The sequence below is a fragment of the Lactuca serriola genome, chromosome 5, assembly GCF_051521515.1.
Source record: "Lactuca serriola cultivar US96UC23 chromosome 5, Lser_US96UC23_V15, whole genome shotgun sequence".
In the NCBI taxonomy this organism is placed as follows: Eukaryota; Viridiplantae; Streptophyta; class Magnoliopsida; order Asterales; family Asteraceae; genus Lactuca; species Lactuca serriola.
In genome coordinates this window covers 143,809,359-143,830,209 of record NC_136412.1, presented here as the reverse complement: position 1 = coordinate 143,830,209, position 20,851 = coordinate 143,809,359, and the positions used below count along the sequence as shown (strand labels likewise).

Below are 20,851 nucleotides of genomic sequence, written 5' to 3'. Positions count from 1 at the left end.
AAGCTATGACTATGAGGGACAATAGATTCTCAATGTATTACAATAAAGTTGAAGAAATTGTGCTCGAAAGGTGGGACAAGATGATTATCCCCCTCCATTGTTTAGGATTTGCTTTAAATCCTAAATATTATGACAAACATTATCTTGCAAAGTTGGTACCAGGAAGCATGAAAAGAAATCCTCCCAACGAAGACAAAGAAGTTATTGTTGGTGTTTTGAAAGCATTTGAAAAAATTTCGGAGAGAAGAAGAAGAGAAACAGTTCAGAGAGCAATTTGCAACCTTTCACATGAAGAAAGGAATGTATTCATTGGCTGGGACGCAAGCCGATGTGGTGACTATGGACGCGATTGATTGGTGGGCAACATATGGAGCAAAGACTTCGGATTTGCCGGACGTGGCAAAACGAATCCTCTTGCAGCCGATTAGTAGCTCTTCAGCTGAGAGGAATTGGAGTATATAATCTCATATACATAACATCATAAGGAATCGTTTAAATGGCCCAAGAGCGGATAAACTTGTGTATATTCATTCTAATATTAGACTTTTGTCCCGGTTTTCAGGATCTTACAAAGCCGGACCCAACAAAAAATGGGACATCAATCCAGAAAGTGATCACATTGAATGTTCAAGTGCTCGTCTAGAGGAAATGGTGTGGGAGAACCTTTATGATGAAGGCGTGGAGAATGAAAGAGGAAAAAGGTAGCGGATAAACTAGTTTATGGTATAATAATATTTTTGTTATTAAGTATTATGATGAAGTAATTGTGGTATTTATTTTGTTCCTGTTTTGGTAATTGGTACTTTTGTTATTAAGTATTTCATGTTTGAACTTTGAAGTGTTAAATTGTTAAGTAATACTAACTATACAATACACTGTACCGGTTCGTACCGAAATGAGCCTAACCCCCCTCCCCCCATACGGTATATCTCGCGAACCACATATCGTACCTCGTTCCCCGTATCGTACCCTGTTTCTGGTTACTATGCCATGGACAAGAGAGGAGAAGAAAATGAGAAAAGAGAAAGAATTGACTGTGGCATTAGGATGCTGATGGTGTGTCTTAGAACTATGGTGTGTCACCATAGCACGACTAGCCCATACCACCATCACACCCTTAAACCATTATAACAAAGCATGCATGATTGAATATATATATATATATATATATATATATATATATATATATATATATATATATATATATATATATATATTTGAAAAACAAATAGAAATTTATATTATAAAAAATACTCTATCAAAGCTAGATAATAAACCAAACAATTACAAAAGGATACTTATGAGGGACTTTTCACCCAAGAGCTCCAATAAATACATATATTTATTGTTCATATTCAACAACCAATCATCCGATGTAAAAAAAATGAAAAAAACGAACAATATAAGCACTAACCCATTAGCAAACAAAGTACCCCCTAGGGATTTGACCTTTTCTTTCCTTAACTAATGTTGGTTAGACTTGTGTTTGTTGATCCAATACCATACCAAGGAGTATACATCTGACTCTTTAAAAACGATATTTATATAGACATGTTGTGTTACGTTGTTGGCGTTTGGGGCATTGTTTTGAATGAATGAAATCATAATTTTTCCTTCTAGATTTTCATCTAACAATATGTTAGCACTCTTGACTCTTGATGTCTCTGTGTATTACTTTGTTATCCTTCTCTCAACTGAAGATAATCATATAGTTGAGCCCGCTTGCTACACTTAGTAAATCTTGAGACGTTGTATCCATGTTGAACTTTTACAGGAGTCTTGAAATGATCATCAAGGCTACAATTGCTAGCATACTCGTAGACTATAATCATCTCATTGCCTTCATCACAATAACCAATGAAAGTAATGACAACACCTATATGGTTTTGCCAACATTAAAGATGATAGTCAAGGCTTCTATTAACAGCATCCTCATAAACTATAATCATCTCAACGCCTTCATCACATTAACCATTAAACCGGTTAATGTTTAAACAAACATCAAAGATGAGGGTCAAGGCTTCCATTGGTAGCATATTTGGAAATCATCTCATTGCTTTCCAATGTATGAGAGTTGTCCTGTGTCATACCAAATGAGTATACATCCGAATATCTGGGATCCACATAGAAGTTGGTACCCGGATAATATTTGCGATCCCTCATCTTCAAACCAAATCAAAACTCAAATCCCTAATTAAAAGCCAGAACGAATACGTAAAACAGAATCAGAACCAATACATAATCGGATTCGTCAATCCCATATTCATATATATATAGTCAAATAAAGTACACGCATCAAAAAAAGCAAATCAAAAGCATTTCGATACCTTACACGAAACAAACTGACAAAGGCCACCAGGTGACGTGTTAGGTGAGATATATTCGTCTTCGGTCAACGGATCGTTAAGTCTCTTCAGGACTCCGATGAGGCCGTGAGATTCAAGTCGGTGACGGCTGGGAGGGATCAGTATGATGTACAAGAAATAGAAGGGTCAAAGGGACCCAATCAGGATCGATTGCCTCACGATGATGTTTTCGATAACATCATTAAAATTTTATAACCCTAAAAGCTTCACATCTCGTTCTAAATCGAGCTTGAATTTTGTCTGAAAACCGATTCGTCGATTTGGTAGGAGGTGTTAAGGAGGGCAATCGAGCGAAAGAAAGAGGGTAGAGGACTGGACTGGACTGATGGGCTAACGACCTAACGTGAGTAGGCTGAAAACTATGTACTCCCTCCGGCCCATTTTTATTGTCTATTTCTAGTTGTTCCAAAATTATTGTCATTGCTAAAAATAAATGTGCAGTTTTACAATTTTACCCTTTATTTGAGTCATCTATCATATCTTTAATATTCTAATTTTTGAGAAGGAAAATAAGAATAAATTAGAATATGTATTTTACGAAAACAAAAGATAAAGTGGCAATAAATTGGTGAGCTTCAATTCCAAAAGAGAAATATCTTTACGTTTTCATTACAACAAAATCAAAACACAGTGAAGTGTTTTTTACAAAAACTTTTGATAAGCAATTTTTTAATGGTTCAAAAACATTATAGCATCATCTATTAAACTCTGATCACACTCAATTTGGAGTGGCAAGTTACCTTGTCGTTCTAACCTATTTTTACCAATATGCGGTACATGATAGTTGTTGCCACCTTGAATCTTCATGATCTCTTTCATGCATGTTTGTAGAGTTAAAAAAACATTGTTAAGTTGTTGCGATTGCATTCTTTCAAAAGATGTTTGAACCGTATCAACCAATTCATCAATTGTACGCAAAGCCTCTTGTTCTTGAAGTGATTGTATTGCCCGAAAAAATCCAAGGTCTAACACATTCAAATCCGGGCTATTTGGGGGCTGAAAACAAAGTCGAATATCAAACCCATCTCGAGATGCCGCTTCAAGAAACTCGCTATCATTAACATCAACATGGGGCTTTGCGTTGTCTTGTTGAATAAATATGGGACCCGTATGACCTCGCGGCCATTTAGCTCTAATATCCGGTAGAACTTTTTCTATCAACCATGACTTTGTTATCTCTTTGTTTACTGATAGAATAGGCTTTGTCTCCAATGTTCCCGCAACACGGTTTTTGCTTGAACGTTTAGCGGGTTCCAATGTTGTAAATGGATAGATACCTATTTTTCCCGAAACAACTTCGTTGCCCGATGAATCAAATCTCGGTCTTGCTACCGCCGCTAGAAACATAACCTTTGTGATAAATTTTTTGCTTTTGCATGTTCTTAATGGTTCATCCTCACCGGGGACTAGATAGTAACGTTTTGATGGTTTTGACATGTAAAACCATTTCTCATCAATATGGACAACGTTAAACATATCATAGAATGTAGGAAGTGGACTAAATAATGATGACAACGTAATCTTTGATAAACAAAATTCTAACCTTGCTCTTTTATTCTCATGAGTTAGAGTCGGCTTGATGGCATTTGTATGCGGTCGAAGCACACCTTCCTTAATCCGTCTATGCATAGTTGATTTTGAAACATTTAAAGATTTTGCAAGAGATCGTATATTGGATCGACGACGTAACGGAATTTCTGAAACTTGATTCAAATTTATTTGTATCCTTTTCCGCCCGACAACCATTGACATGTTTGAAGATAAATCAACCAGTAATCCTTGGTCAACTTGATTTTTACCTTGACGCCAAATACGACTAACGGTCCGTTTAGAAACCGAGAATAGTGAAGCTACTTCACTTGCGGAACCTTTCTTTAATCGTCCATCCAAACTTTCTTGCAATAAGACTTGGAATATAGCTTGACGTTGTGCAATGGTAGTGTTTTTTTTAGTGAGTGGATTTGTGGAATGCTCCATATGAAATTTAAGTGTGAAATGAGAATAAAGTTGAATATGGTGTATTAGGAACTGTTAGATGCAAATAAATATAGCCAAATTTATTGTTATGTACGTAGTTATGGCAACATATTTGCCACCATAAGAATATGAAATTTAAAAGTGATTGAAAAAAAGTTGACGATTAAAATTCTTATACGGAATAGTCAAAAATTTAGATCATTTTGACATTAAAACATGGCGGCACTTTTACCTCCATTTGTTTACCAAAAAAAAACAATTTTTAAAATAGGAATATTACTTTTGTTGAGTAAATATTTTACCGCAAAGTTTTTATTGTATATAGAGTAATTAAAAATCTAGAATTTTAAAAGAAAGTAATGTAAGATTTAAGAAAAAGGGTATAAATGTCATTTTACTGATTAAAGTAATCAGTAATTATTGTTTTCTTAAACTTTGTGTTTTTTGTCTGTAGACAATAAAAATGGGACGGAGGGAGTATTATGTAATTTGTACTATGTAGGGTTACTTCTACATGTCTAACTTATCTAAAAGTTTAGATTCATGTTTAATATATTTTTGAGATTTTTTAGCCCAATTTCATAAGAAGTTATTGTTTCGAGTTTTAAATTAAAAAAAAAAACAAAACCATTAATTTATAATATGTCATTCCAGACTTATAAAAAGTTAAAAATATATCTTCTGTTTTTAATCAAAATTAAAAATATATGTCATTCCAGACTTATTAAAAATTAAAAATTAAAAAAAAAACCATCAATAAAGTTTTAATCAAAATAATCAATTTTTCATGTTTTATAAAAATTAAAAATATATCTTCCTGTTTAATATGTCATTCCAGACTTATAAAAAATATATAACTTGCATTTTTTTTGTTATTTACAAATAAACTTTTTCAATTTCATGTTTGAAATATTTATTTCAAAACTCTAATCTTTCAGTTTTTTAATGAAATATCATATTTTAAGACTATCTATCATGTTTTTAATTTTTTTTTTTTCAAAATTACGAAAATTTTCAACAAATTTCCAGACTTTTTCATTACATTCCAAAATATATATTTTTTCGGTTATTGTTTAAAAAACCCGGAAAGTATATATTTTTTAATTAAAAAAATATTTTTGATTCAACATAAAGAAATATGCCATGCCTCTATTCGAAAAAGTTGGCTTTTAAAAAAAATAAAAAATAATTTGGACAATTTGTAAATACTACATTCAAAAGTGGTTTGTTTCCATAATATATATATATATATATATATATATATATATATATATATATATATATATATATATATATATATATATATATATATATATATATATATATATATATATCCGGTAATAGTTTCTTTTCGTAGGAAGATAAGAAGTTTTTTTTCTATATATTTTTGGCGAACAAAACAAATGAATCACTAAATGAATAAAAAATTACATGGTTTATAAAAAAATCCCAAAAAAAAACATCTCGATGATTCATTTATACAATGATTTTGTTGTTATTCATTAAAATTGTTATAAAAATGAATTTTTTTTCTTAATTTACATAAAAATGAATCATAAAGATGTTTTTTTTTGAAATTTTTTCTTGTAAATCATCTTACTTATGAATCATTTAGTGATTCATTTTGTTTTTTCACTTAAATAATAAGTAGAAAAAAACTTCTTACCTTCCTATCAAAATTTTTCCTTCTTATTTGATCTTCTCTCTCTCTCTCTCTCTCTCTCTATATATATATATATATATATATATATATATATATATATATATATATATATATATATATATATATATATATATTCTAATAAATAAATAAGTTTATTCTCGTATTGACAAATGTCACAATATTAGAAATTCTCATTAATATTAGTAGGCGAATCCCCGCACGTTGCGCGAGAATAAAATTACATAGTTAAAATAATAACTTTTATCAAATTATTATTTAATATTTCTATTTTGAAATAAAATGTTAGTAGTAAAGCAAACATATAGTTAACATATTAGTTTTATTAAACATTATAGTTTTATTTTTAAGTCATTGTGATATATACAATTATTTGAATTTTATAAACCGTTTAAAATTGTGTAAATTATATATCAAATGAATGATAATATAACGTGATAATGAAACGTATGAACAAAAATATGAACTGCAACTTTTAGTAACATAAAAATAGAAACATTTGTTATAACATTTGTATTAAAAAAGATATATATATACAACGAATAATAAAAATATATGAAAAATAAACACTATAACTTTTAATAACATAAAAACACTAAAACATCTATTATAACATTTATATTAACACTTCATATTTAAATTACAAATCTCTTCAAATACATTAATGTTTTTAATAAAAAAAACTTTACACCTTATAAAAGAAAGGAAAATAAAAAGTTATTAGTGATTAATAATTAATAACCATAAGTTAAAAACTCAGAGTTGTAACTAATAAACATACATAAATTAAAAAACTCTTGAGTTATAGCGTGAGTTTCAAATGAATGCGGTACTTGAAAATGTATATATTATTATTATTATTATTATTATTATTATTATTATTATTATTATTATAATTGGTTTTGATGCATAATTTTAATCCCTTCCATTATTAAACATAAATATATTTAATTATAAATTTATAGCATAAATAGGTGCGTATACATGTTAAACAAATCACACACACACACACACACACACACACATATATATATATATATATATATATATATATATATATATATATATATATATATATTCGTAAATGTCATATGTAATTCTTGTCGTAGTAATATGGATAAATTACTTTCATATGAAGAACATATCATGATAAGTCTATCATACTTACATATCAAATGTTCAAAATTATATTATCTTTTAAATATTGTCTTTTAAATATGTTGTGTAGGATAACCCAACAAAAAAATAATAGAAAATAAACACAATCAAAATAGAAAAACTACAATCAAATAAATAAGAGCATTGGGTTGTTGAATATATAAATAAATATGTTACATAAACATACATTTAAATCAAAAGAAAAAACTAACATTTGTCAACTTTGCTCAAACAAAAAAAACTTATATCCATTTTATGAATCTTCTTTCTTCATTTAACACCATTCAACCATAGAAACTTGATGACAATTTTTCACTAACCTGCAATCAAAATATTTTTCTTGAAAAAGAAGAATCAAAAAGATATTCCAAGCAAAACATTGATAATTGGAGAGTCACATTCAAGATTGAGTAATACACACAAATGACATATAAAGATTAAATGAGAAACTGAATATAAAGAAAGAATAGAAAAGCTTCATTTGTTTTGGTTGAAAGAAAAAAAATCATATTACCCATTTTTCAAATCATCATATTTGGATCATGAATGCTCTAATTATATGAAAACTTTTGAATCACAATATCTTCAAATTCTTCTTACATGTAAGATTTTATATAACACAAAAGACACAAAAGATTGGTCTTTTTATAGTAAACTTTTCACTAAATGTTAATTAAACATAATATAAGTTATAAAAATTTTGAGTGTTAAATCATAATTAAGAAAACTTTTGAGTTGTATTAGTTAAAAAATGGAGTTTAAAATGAATGTGGTTTGAGGAAGTTAAAAATGGGGGTTTAAAATGCATGAGATTCAAGAAAAATGCTAGCTTTATAAATATGTATGATATATCACCTATCATGCCACATGTCAACCTATTAATTATCCATTTTAAATTTTAAATTTTCACACTAATTACAGTAAATTAATAATTGATTCTTTATTTCAAATTTTAAATTTCAATTACATTAAATTATTAACATTAGAACAAAAAATAAAATAAAACTAATATATATTAGAAGGTGATATTATTTCATGTATTTATTTAAATCAATGATTCTATTTTTATATAACTAAAAAAATATCTTTTAGTTAATAATTTTAAAATAATTTATTTGAAATAATTGATTAGTAAGTTTAAGCTTTTACTATGAAAGTTTAACTAATTTTATAACCTTAGTTCTCACTGGTTATAAGGATGAGGAGCGATACGGTCACGCCTTCGCCTTTCCACGATCTCCTGAAGTACCTGAAACAGTAAACTGAAAACTGTAAGCCCGAGGGCTTAGTGAGCTATCACCAAAATACCAATACCACACTGACAATACCACAACAGTAATAATCAATTCAATCAACATGCATATTGGCCCATCGGCCTGACTGGACCGCCCTACCAGGCCTACAGTCTGTTTGAATCCATCCCGAGCCTTCGATATGATTGGTCCGCCACGTGGGCCTACAGTCCCCCCCTCGGTCCGCTCATCGGGTATATTGGCCTACAGCACAAAGCAGGATCGCCTCAACCCAGCCACAAGCAAATAATCATGTGCGCATACTATCATATACAGGAATATATAAACATTTAACATATCTGTCACACAGTCACACTTGATAGGGTTTTGAGCATTCTAACACTTCCTAAGTGTACATGCAACCCTAATAACCTTGGATTTATGTTTGTCTAATTATCATGCAAAGTTGAATTCCAATGTTATATTCCTATCTAGCATACATGGGGAACAATTTTTTTTAACTTGAATGAAAGATAGAATAACTTACCTCGTTGTTGCTTATGATCCTTGAAACCTTGTGAGCCTAGCATCCCAAGTGTGATGCCTCAAATGCTTCACACAACACCAAATGCAAAGGAGTAAACTTTGAAAGAATCTTACACTTGCAAAAATCGGCCTAGCCCTCACTTGTTCATGTGAAGCCGATTTTGGTGGAGAATGGGTTCCTTATATAGGGTTGACACATCTAGGGTTACACCATGTAAACCCTAATGTGTCATGACTCTTCATTTCCATGACCCATGGGTTTGTAACTCCCATGGAGCATCCATGGAGCATCCTATGGGTTTTTCCCAACTTGATAATCTATGGAGCCTCTTAGCCCACTATACAAGTTATGGATGATTTACATAATCAACCCATATATTTAATTAGTTATATTTTTATCACTTAATTAATTCCAAATTAATTCTTGATCAATACTAATTAAATAATACTATTAATATATTAGAACTTATAATATATTAATAAACCACAAGTGTTATTTCTCTCATTTAGTCTATCCAATTGAATGGTGCCATGCAACCCAAATGTACCATGCCGGGTCAGGTCAAGTACATACCAGAAAAAGTTATGGACTTAGACACCTTATCCAACAACACTGATCATCAATCATAGAATTCTCCTGTAACTAAAGTACCGACCTAGCAGGTCACTAACACACCAATCCCTACGGATCATAAAAGTATAACATACTATCTACCTCGATTCCGAACTAACAAATCATAACCACATGCAACATACCATAACAATAACAACTAAAGGGCCGACCTTGGTGCCGTAGACCCTATCGATATAGTGAGGATAACTCACCTTGCAAATGTCGACTCGGAAGATACACTCCAACTCTCGGATCACCCGACACCGGCTCCACCGCCTAAGATCATCGCACAATATGCTCATAAGTCCTTAACCTTATAAGGCACTCCATAACCCAATAGTCAACCCCTGATCAAGGTCAAAGTCCTCAGTTAAGGTCAATAGTCCATGTTGACCTCAATTCGCCGATTACACCCAGCTACTCGCCGAGTCCCTTGAAGCACAATCCAACTCGCCAAGTCATCGAGGTGACTCGTCGAGTTCCTTCGAATCCCGATCAGACCTTAAGGCCACCCGTCGAGTTCCCTCCCTGCGACTCGACGGATATACCCGCGAACATATTCTTGGTTGAAACTCATCCGACTCACCGACTGGTTCTTCAACTCGTCGAGTCTCATGACAATATTCATCGGAATCGTCGAGTTGCTCAACCGAATCGTCGTGTTCAATGGCCATCTTCATGCGACTCGCCGAGTCCATTCAGTCCTCTTTCCATACAGATCCATTTTGAGCCATGCAACGGCTCCAAATCACAGATCCAAGCTTCTAGGGCGTGCTTATCATGTAAAGTTGCAAACTTTACATGCATGCATGGCTTTAAAGGCTCAAAATGGAAAATCTAAGCTATTGATGGGTCTTTATGCACAAAGGGGACCTCAATCACGACTAAAGCTGCAAATTTATGCTTCTAGAATCCAAAGAGAGTCCAGATCTGAAGTTACAACTTCAGAACTAGCCCATAGCTCATCATACCAACTTGATATTCCATGAAAACCCTAAAACTCACCCAATAAAGGAGATCTATAAGGAGAATGATGGTTTGGGTACCTTTTGAAGTTGATATCTGAGATGAGTGTTGATTCCCACACTCCAATTGCTTCAATCTCCTTCTCCTCCAAGTCTTCTCCCTCCAAGGACTCTCTTTCAAGCTTCAAACACACACACACAAGGCACACACACACGAATAAGGCTCTCAAGGGTTCTTTGGAACTGTAAGGAGGTCAAAGGGAGGCTAAGGTCCCTTTAAATAGGGGTGCAAACCCCGGGAATTAGGGTTTTACTTGCCAGCTCCTACTCGCCGAGTCCCAATATAGACTCGTTGAGTAGGTCACTTAACCCGCGATCCTTCTCGCTGCTACTCAACGAGTAGGTAAACCAACTCGTCGAGTAGGGCCTAACCCAAAAACTCATATTAAATAATACTTGAGAATCGGGGCGTTACAACTCTCCCCCACTTGAACTAGACTTCGCCCTCGAAGTCCGCTGGAATAAACAATGTCGAGTAATGCTCACGCATCTCCGCCTCTGGCTCCCATGTCCACTCGGATCCCTTCCGATGTTCCCATTGTACCTTTACCAAAGGTATTTCCTTGTTCCGCAGAATCTTCTTCTTCTTTTCCAAAATCGCCACAGGCCTTTCCACATAGTTCAGGCGCTCATCGAACTGAATGTCATCCAACGATACCACTGCCTCCTGGTCCATAATGCATTTTCGCAATTGCAAAACATGAAATGTGCTATGGATCCGGCTAAGATCCTCCAGAAGCTCTAACCTATAAGCCGCCCTGCCAACCCTGGCGATAATCCTGAACGGCCCAATGTAATGGGGAACCAATTTTCCCCTCTTCCTGAAGCGGATCACACCCTTATAGGGTGAGACCTTCAGTAGAACCATGTCACCCACCTGAAATTACATCTCAGATCGGCGTCGGTCGGCATAACTTTTCTACCGGCTCTGAGCGGTCTGCAGTCGCTGCTTCATCTGCTGTATCATTTCGGTAGTTTGTAGAACTACCTCTGTCCGACCCATCACTCTGTGCCCAACCTCGCCCCAGCAGACTGGGGTCCTACACTTCTGCCCATACAACAACTCGAAAGGCAGGGCGCCAATACTGGAATGATAGCTGTTGTTGTAGGCGAACTCTGTAAGCGGTAGGTGGGAATCCCAACTCCCACCGAAATCAATAACGCACGCCCTCAACATATCCTTGAGGGTCTGAATGGTCCGCTCACTCAGCCCATCAGTCTGCGGATGGAACATCGTACTAAAATGCAGTCGTATACCTAGTTCCTCGTGGAACTTCTGCCAAAAACGGGAAGTAAACCTGACATCTCGATCAGAAACGATAGAAACTAGAACCCCATGACGAGAGACAACCTCTCTGACGTACAGGTCAGCCAACTTCTCTGCCGACGAACTCTCCCGTATGGCTAGGAAATGGGCACTCTTGGTCAATCGATCCACGATGACCCATATAGCATCGAACCCCCTTGCCGTATTCGGTAATTTCGTGATGAAATCCATCGCGATCCGTTCCCATTTCCACATGGGAATCTCCAGAGCCTGTAACTTATCATGTGGCCTCTGATGCTCGGCCTTGACCATCCTACAGGTCAAGCACCTCTCAACAAACCAAGCAATATCTCGCTTAATACAAGACCACCAATAACTCGAACTCAAATCACGGTACATCTTGGTGGCTCCTGGGTGAATCGAAAAAAGAGACTTATGAGCCTCCTCCATCACTGTCTGTCGGACCCCTCCAGACATCGGAACCCAAACCCGACCGTAACGGGTCAACAATCCGCGGCTATCCTGAACAAACCGGGCGCTTTCGCCCTTAATCTTATCCAACTTCCAGTTCTCTGGTCTCATGCCCTCAATCTAAGCATCCATGATCAAACCCATCAGTGGGGAATCCACCGCTATCCTTATACACCTGGTTGGGGTCGAGGACCCAGCTGACTTGCGACTCAGAGCATCCGCAACCACATTCGCTTTACCAGGATGGTAAAGGATCTCGCAATCATAGTCCTTGACCACATCCAGCCACCTGCGCTGCCTCATGTTCAGGTTCAGCTGATCCATGATGTGTCTCAAACTCTTGTGATCCGTGTATATAGTGCAACAGACCCCGAACAAATAGTGCCTCCAAATCTTGAGAGCGAAGACCACTGCTCCCAACTTAAGATCGTGCGTGGGGTACCTCGTCTCATGCGGCTTCAGCTACCGCGATGCGTAGGCTACCACCCGTCCTCTCTGCATGAGGACTGCCCCCAAGCCAGTGATGGATGCATCACAAATTACCACAAGAAACTCCTGATGTATGAGGGAGATTTCAGAGTCTCCCACTGCATTACCGCCTGCACCTTAGCCGGATCGACCAAAATCCCCTCCCGGTTAACGAGATGTCCGAGGAACTGGACCTCTCGTAACCAAAACTCGCATTTCGAGAACTTGGCATACAACCGTTCTCGCCTTAGAACCCCCAACAGCTCCCTAAGATGCTCCTCATGCTGCTCTCGAGTCTTGAAATACACTAAGATATCATCTATGAACACGATGACCGAGCGATCGAGCATCGGTCTGCAGACTCGGTTCATCAGATCCATGAACACCGTTGGCGCATTGGTGAGCCCAAACGGAATCACCACGAACTCGTAATGACCATAACGAGTCCGAAATGCAGTCTTCTCCACGTCCTCCTCCCTCACCCTGACCTGGTGATATCCTAATCTCAAATCAATCTTGGAAAACCAAGACGTACCCTGCAGCTAATCAAAAAGATCATCTATCCTCGGGAGTGGATAACAGTTCTTCACCGTTAGCTTGTTCAGTTCCCTACAGTCAATGCACATCCAGTATGAACCATCCTTCTTCCTGACGAAAAGGATCAGTGCTCCCCAGGGTGACTAATCGGACGAATAAACTGCTTGCCCAACAGCTCCTACAACTAAGATGATAGCTCCTGCATCTCAGGCGGTGCCAGTTGGTACGGTGCCTTGGCGATAGGCGCCGCACCTGGCACTAAGTCGTTCCTGAACTCAACCTGCCTCTCCAGAGGCACTTCGGGTAACTCCTCCGGAAACACATAAGAAAATTCCCTCACCATAGGGACCTCAGAAACTGAGAGCTTCTCTCTAACCTGCGTATCTACCACATACGCCAAATAACCGGCACACCCGTGCTGAATATACTGTTGAGCCCTGGCTGCTGAACAAAACCCTGATCCCAACCTGGTGCCCTCACCATATACTACAAGTTCTCCTCCATTTGGGGTTCGAACCACCACCCGCTGTCTCTCACAGTCGATCCTCGCGCCAAAGCGGCTAAGCCAATCCATCCCTACAATCACGCATACATCCCCCATGGGGATAGGAATCAAATCTATCGAGAAGGACACCCCGAAAATCTCTAACTCGCATCCCTAGTAGACTGAAGAAGCAAATACCCCATGCTCATTGGCGATCGAAACTCGCAATGGACACTCAAGATCATCTATCGACGCACTGAACCCTCTAGTGAAGGACTGAGATACAAACGACCGACTCGCCCCCGAGTCAAATAATACCAAAGTTGGCAAAGAATTTACTAAAAACGTACCTAATCATAAGTACAATCAATAAGCATAACACAAATACAATAACTGAGACAGAGAATAGAAACGTACCAGCAACCACATCTGGTGTTGACTTGGCCTCCTCGGCCGTGAGCTGGAAGGCGCGACCCTGAGCCTTCGGAGGCTCCACCTTGACTGGCCTCCCATCTCCAATCCTCGCAGCAGCTGGCACGGAACCCTACGTTGGCTTGGCGGCGAGCTGCGGACAGTTGGTCTTCACATGACCAACCTGATGACAATGGTAACAAATCCTCATATCTGCGGGAGGGGCAGACTGATGGCAGTCCCTAGCATAGTGCCCCTCTTTGCCACATTTGTGGCACCCACCTCCTGCTCTACAAACTCTCGAATGAACCTTGCCACACTTTCCACAAGTGCGGCTCTGCTGACCCCCAGACCGTGTATCAGCGGTCTTAGACCGCTTAGGCGCCGACTGAGACTGTGCCGGTGTCTGACGCTGCTCCTTCAGTTGTAGCTCTATCTCCAACTCACGCCGCTTCGTGGCTTCTTGAAGGTCCAGGAGGGTATCACATCGATGTGTAGACACGAACTGTCGAATATCAGTCTTGAGTATACTCAGATAACGCGTCATCTGAGACTGCTTTGAAGCGAACTCCGGGTAAAACATAGCCCTCTTCGTGAACATACGGGTAATCTCCATCACAGACTCCCTGTCCTGTCTCAAGGTCAGAAACTCCTGCACAAGCCGCTCCCGCTCAATGCGTGGAACGTAGCGGGTGCGGAACATATCTCTAAACTGCTCCCAAGTAACAGCAGCCCGCTGATCATCAGTATACGACCTAGTCGTCAGCCTCCACCAGTCCTTTGCCCCAAGCCTCAGCAGGTTCAGGGAACACCTGACCTTTTGGTCAATAGGATAGGAGCACGTGAAGAAACAATCCTCCACGTCAGATAACTACCTCATATCCCTAATCGCATCCTGTGTACCATCAAACATCGGGGGCTTCGTATTATCAAAGTCCCGGTACTGGAAAGCCCTGACGGCTCCTCCTCCAACCCCTGCCGTAGTTACAGCCGAAGTGGCTGCATCGGCAGCTGTCTCTGCTAGAGCTGCATATCGCTCATCAAAATACTCAACCATCGCGGTCTTAATCAACCCAAACATCTCTGGCAGCTGCGCTCGGAACGCAGCAACAATCTCGTCATGCATGATCTCCCGGATCCTGGCATCCAACTCCTCTGTCCTTATCTGAACCACGGGCTCGGGTGCTACCGGCACCTCCAACCCTCCGTCTCCCGACCCCGATCCTAATCCTGATCCGGATCCCGAAGCAACACGTCTCGTCACCACCATACTGAAATATATACAAGTCATCAGATAAATAACATAATGTCGGGAGACCAAAACCTAAAAACCCTAGGGACTGTGACTTCCTTGCTACGCGTATGGATCATGTGCTTTCAGTTGTACGAGCCCATACTACCTTCCACACCTACCCATATTTGTCTCAAGTATCACCACAACACCCTAACAATATCATTAACATAGGAAATGTGCTCAACCCTCATTCTAGGGGAATACCAAATACCTCGCATCTAGACTCACCACTTATCACGACTCTCACATCCATGAAACTTCCATCATCCCCTGCAGCGCTAATGCATGCTAGCTGCACATAACACTGGACCCAATAGACTTTCGAATACCCGATCCTACCCGAGGTCCGAATCAACATTCTCAGGCTATAAGGTATTTATTATGCACGGCCGTGATTCATACAGTTATGATGTCAATTCCACATACAAGAAACCCTAGGCTAATAGGCATCATGCAATCAGGCAAATCTATCATGTGATTCCTGAAGATCCCTAGCCTAGCACTAGCATGCTGTTCTAACATATCAGAATATCAAATAACTGCATGGTATTTGGAGGTTTACTTACAGGCTCCGACTGATCGTACCCTCTTCATCTTGCATATCAGAACACACGAGTGTTCCTCCAATTCACTCAAACCAAGGCTCTGATACCAACTTGTAACAACCATAAATTTTACGTCAAATTTAAACTTTTTCAATCATTAATAAAAACCACATGGCATTGTTTATAAAATGTTTTCAAATCATTTTCCATCAGAGTGTCCCAAAAATCATAACATAAGGATGAGGAGCGATACGGTCACGCCTTCGCCTTTCCACGATCTCCTGAAGTACCTGAAACAGTAAACTGAAAACTATAAGCCCGAGGGCTTAGTGAGCTACCCCCAAAATACGAATACCATACTGACAATACCACAACAGTAATAATCAATTCAATAAACATGCATACTGGGCCATCGGCCTGACTGGACCGCCCTACCGGGCCTATAGTCTGTCTGAATCCATCCCGAGCCTTCGGTATGACTGGTCCGCCACGTGGGCCTACAGTCCCCCCCGGTCCGCTCATCGGGTATATTGGCCTACAGCACAAAGCAGGACCGCCTCAACCCAACCACAAGCAAATAATCATGTGCGCATACTATCATATACATGCATATATAAACATCTAACATATATGTCACACTGATCATCAATCATAGAATTCTCCTTTAACTAAAGTACCGACCTAGAAGGTCACTAACACACCAATCCCTACGGATCATAAAAGCATAACATACTATCTACCTCGATTCCGAACTAACAAATCATAACCACATGCAACATACCATAACAATAAAAACTAAAGGGCCGACCTTGGTGCCGTAGACCCTATCGATATAGTGAGGATAACTCACCTTGCAAATGTCGACTCGGAAGATACACTCCAACTCTTGGATCACCCGACACCGGCTCCACCGCCTAAGATCATCGCACAATATGCTCATAAGTCCTTAACCTTATAAGGCACTCCATAACCCAATAGTGAACCCCTGATCAAGGTCAAAGTCCTCAGTCAAGGTCAATAGTCCATGTTGACCTCAATCCGCCGAATACACCCAGCTACTCGCCGAGTCCCTTGAAGCAAATCCAACTCGCCGAGTCTTCGAGGTGACTCGTCGAGTTCCTTCGAATCCCGGTCAGACCTTAAGGCCACCCGTCGAGTTCCCTCTCATGACAATATTCATCGGAATCGTCGAGTTGCTCAACCGACTCGTCGCGTTCAATGGCCATTTTCATGCGACTCGCCGAGTCGACTTTGCGACTCGCCAAGTCCATTCAGTCCTCTTTCCATACAGATCCATTTTGAGCCATGCAGCGGCTCCAAATCACAGATCCAAGCTTCTAGGGCGTGCTTATCACGTAAAGTTGCAAAGTTTACGTGCATGCATGGCTTTAAAGGCTCAAAATGGCAAATATAAGCTATTGATGGGTCTTTATGCACAAAAGGGACCTCAATCATGACTAAAGCTGCAACTTTATGCTTCTAGAATCCAAAGAGAGTCCAGATCTGAAGTTACAACTTCAGATCTAGCTCGTAGCTCATCATACCAACTTGATATTCCATGAAAACCCTAAAAATCACCCAATAAAGGAGATCTATAACGAGAATGATGGTTTGGGTATTTTTTGAAGTGGATATCTGAGATGAGTGTTGATTCCCACACTCCAATTCTTTCAATCTCCTTCTCCTCCAAATCTTCTCCCTCCAAGGACTCTCTTTCAAGATTCAAATATACACACAAGGCACACACACATGAATAAGGTTCTCAAGGGTTCTTTGGAACTTTAAGGAGGTCCAAGGGAGGTTAAGGTCCCTTTAAATAGGGGTGCAAACCTCGGAAATTAGGGTTTCACTTGCCAGCTCCTACTCGTCGAGTCCCAATATGGACTTGTAACACCGTGAATTTCAAAATAATTTTTCGCATAATATAAAAACATTTTCATTTAATTTTCATAAAAACATGAATGTTTTAAGACTCCAATCCATATCATACAAAAATCCCAAGATCACATATCATAAAAATCCCATGCGTGTGTACAGATCAAGCCGGCGCCTTCCCACGGTCATCACTAGTACCTGAAACAAACAACACTAACACTGTAAGCACAAAGCTTAGTGAGTTCCCCAAAATACCACACATAACACATATTAGCCACTCGAGGGTATAACTCTGTGGGTCCGTAGACCCTACTCTGTGAACCCACTGGTTCTAACTCTGGGAACCTTTCGATTCCAACTCTATAAACATGCACAACATAAATCACATAGAAATAATGCAGTACAACACATAACATACATATAGCATACAAATACTCTGTCACATAACTCTGATTACCTACTCAAGGTAAAGTATAGTGAGAAGACTCACCTCGTGTATCTCGATAACTCGCAAATCCCGGAAATCACTCTCGCTCGATCCTCCGAGCTATAATCCTCCTATAACACAATATATCTCTAATTAACACTTTCTCAACTAAGGTTGACTACCCCTATCAAGTCAACACTGGTCAACTCTGGTCAACGGTCAATGGTCAACTTTGACCTGACTCGGCGAGTGCACTAGAGCGACTCGGCGAGTCTATACATGTTCACTGACTCCCTAGGATCCTCTTTTGACACGTCGAGTACTTCCCTGAGTCGACGAGTTCCACCTGACATGAATCGCGGGGCCACCACGACTCAACTCGACGAGTTCCAGCTCGACTCAGTCCATCTGTTAACCCTCTCTAACTCTCCCTGACTCACTGAGTCAACCTCTTAACTCAGCAAGACCACTCGCTGAGTGGTTAAGGACAATCTTCATGATACTCGCCGAGTCTGTTCTTCAGACTCGGCGAGTCCATGCCATGCATCAACTCATTCTCGCTTCTGAGGTCAGATCCGCTCCAACAACTCATAGATCTGACCCTCCCAAGCACATTCATCACGTAAAGTCACAATCTTGGCTACCATGCAACGCCTACAAGGCTTCTTTTGATGAAATGACCTCTAAAATGGTAACCTAAGTCTCCAACTCAAAAGGAAAGGCATAAAGCATGGCATTTGGGACTCTCTGGACCTACTAAGGTCCAGATCTAGGTACCATATCCCCATGGGACCTCTCACACTCCAAATACAAGGCAAACAAGGCATGAAGAAACCCTAGATTTGACCATATCAAGAAAAACACGAGAATAAGCTCTGAATGTTACCTCAAATAGCTTCTTCTGCCGAAATGGGAGTAGATCCAAGCTCCCCAACTCTCTTAGTTTGGCCTTCCTCTTCCTTTCTTGCAAATACACACAAAAATAATGAATAATTGGCTCTTATCTCACTCAGAAGAACTCTCAGCTGCTCTGGTGCTCTCAAGGTCGAAGGTAGCCGCAATGAAGGGCCATAAGGTCCTTTAAATAGGGCTCAGGACCGGGAAATTAGGGTTTCATTAAACAGCGCGGACTCGCTGAGTCCAGGCGCGAACCCGCATCCAAAACCGCGATCCTACTCGGCGAGTTTGAGCTCCAACTCGCCGAATCCCCTCACAAAACACCAAAAATATATGAATAAATTGTTGGATTAATGTCTAAGTCCATAACTATATTTGGTATGTACTTGACCCGACCCGGCATGGTCCATTTGGGTTGCACTTCACCGACACAATTTATATGGATAATCTTTTGAGAATAGTATGTTTATGATTAATAATAATATATTATAAGTTCTAATATATTAATATGGAATCATATTATTTAATTAGTATTGATCAAGAATTAATTTATAATTAATTAAGTGATCAAAAGGAACTAATTAAATATGGACTCTTATATATATGGAATGGGCCAAGTTCATTTAGGTTGGGCTAAGCTTTCATGGATAGTCCATGGAGTGTTTAACCCATGGATCCTAGGAAATGAAAGGTCATGGGTATTAGGGTTTAACCCTAATCCTCCATACTATATAAAGATGTCTTTGGTTGGTGAAATTGGCACTAGTGTGGATACACTAAGAAGGGCTAGCCAATTTCACAAGAGAAAACCAAGTATCCATATTCTCTAAAGTATTCCAAGGTGTCTTGGTGATTTGTGATTCCACTTGAGGCTTCCACACTATTGGGGCTAAGCTCTTAAAGCTTGAAGACATCAAGCTACATCAAGAGGTATGTATTCTATCTTGTTACATTCATAGTTTTTGTATGCTAGATTAGGATAATACATTGGATGTTCTTATTTGCATGTATAATAGAGAAAACATAGATCCAAGGTATTTAGGGTTGCATGTACACTTAGGAAGTGTTAGAATGCTCAAAACCCAACAGTGGTATCAGAGCCTAGGCTTGTTTTCTTGTTATACCTGCAATAGAAGCTGAAAAAACGAATTTGGTGCTGTCTGATCATCAGACTCGGCGAGTCCATTAGAGGACTCGGCGAGTCCATGCCTGAAAATTGATGAATTCGATCCAACTCGCCGAGTTGGTTCATGCACTCGACGAGTTGGACCCCCAGACAGCATAAACTCGACTTTTTTGGCTAGAAATGGACTAGGAACATTACCCTAAGTTGTTTTTGAACTTATAAACTTGTTTTTGATGTGGTAATGTTCATGCTAATCCATTTTCAAAGATAATTGTCAATAGATTCATGTTTTGTATTAGTTTAAGGTTTAGACTAATTACATGAAAAAGTTTGATTTGAATTATCTTGTTCTTATGAGTTGCTTAGATTAATAGAAAAGTTAATTGAAATAGTTGTTTTCAATCCATTTTAATCTAAGAGTTGAGTATAAAATGTGTTTGTGTAACTTGTC

General features: G+C 38.6%; 1 protein-coding gene and 1 long non-coding RNA gene across 2 annotated transcripts; both read right to left on the bottom strand.

Annotated features, from left to right (window-relative positions):
• Nucleotides 1-1,284: 1,284 nt before the first annotated feature.
• Nucleotides 1,285-2,688, bottom strand: LOC145053056 (uncharacterized). The gene is made up of 2 exons (XR_013684343.1): nt 2,328-2,688; nt 1,285-2,190 (listed from the first exon to the last, which is right to left on the bottom strand). It is a non-coding gene; the product is annotated as an uncharacterized LOC145053056 (long non-coding RNA).
• Nucleotides 2,689-3,035: 347 nt separating this feature from the next.
• On the bottom strand, nt 3,036-4,343 carry LOC145049850 (uncharacterized). The gene has a single exon (XM_078998198.1). It carries the CDS (start codon nt 4,341-4,343, stop codon nt 3,036-3,038), a length of 1,308 nt encoding a protein of 435 aa, XP_078854324.1.
• Nucleotides 4,344-20,851: the final 16,508 nt, after the last annotated feature.

Coding starts and splice junctions, on each gene's coding strand:
- LOC145049850 (XM_078998198.1), bottom strand. CDS start 4,343: ATGGAGCATTCCACAAATCCACTCACTAAAAAAAACACTACCATTGCA.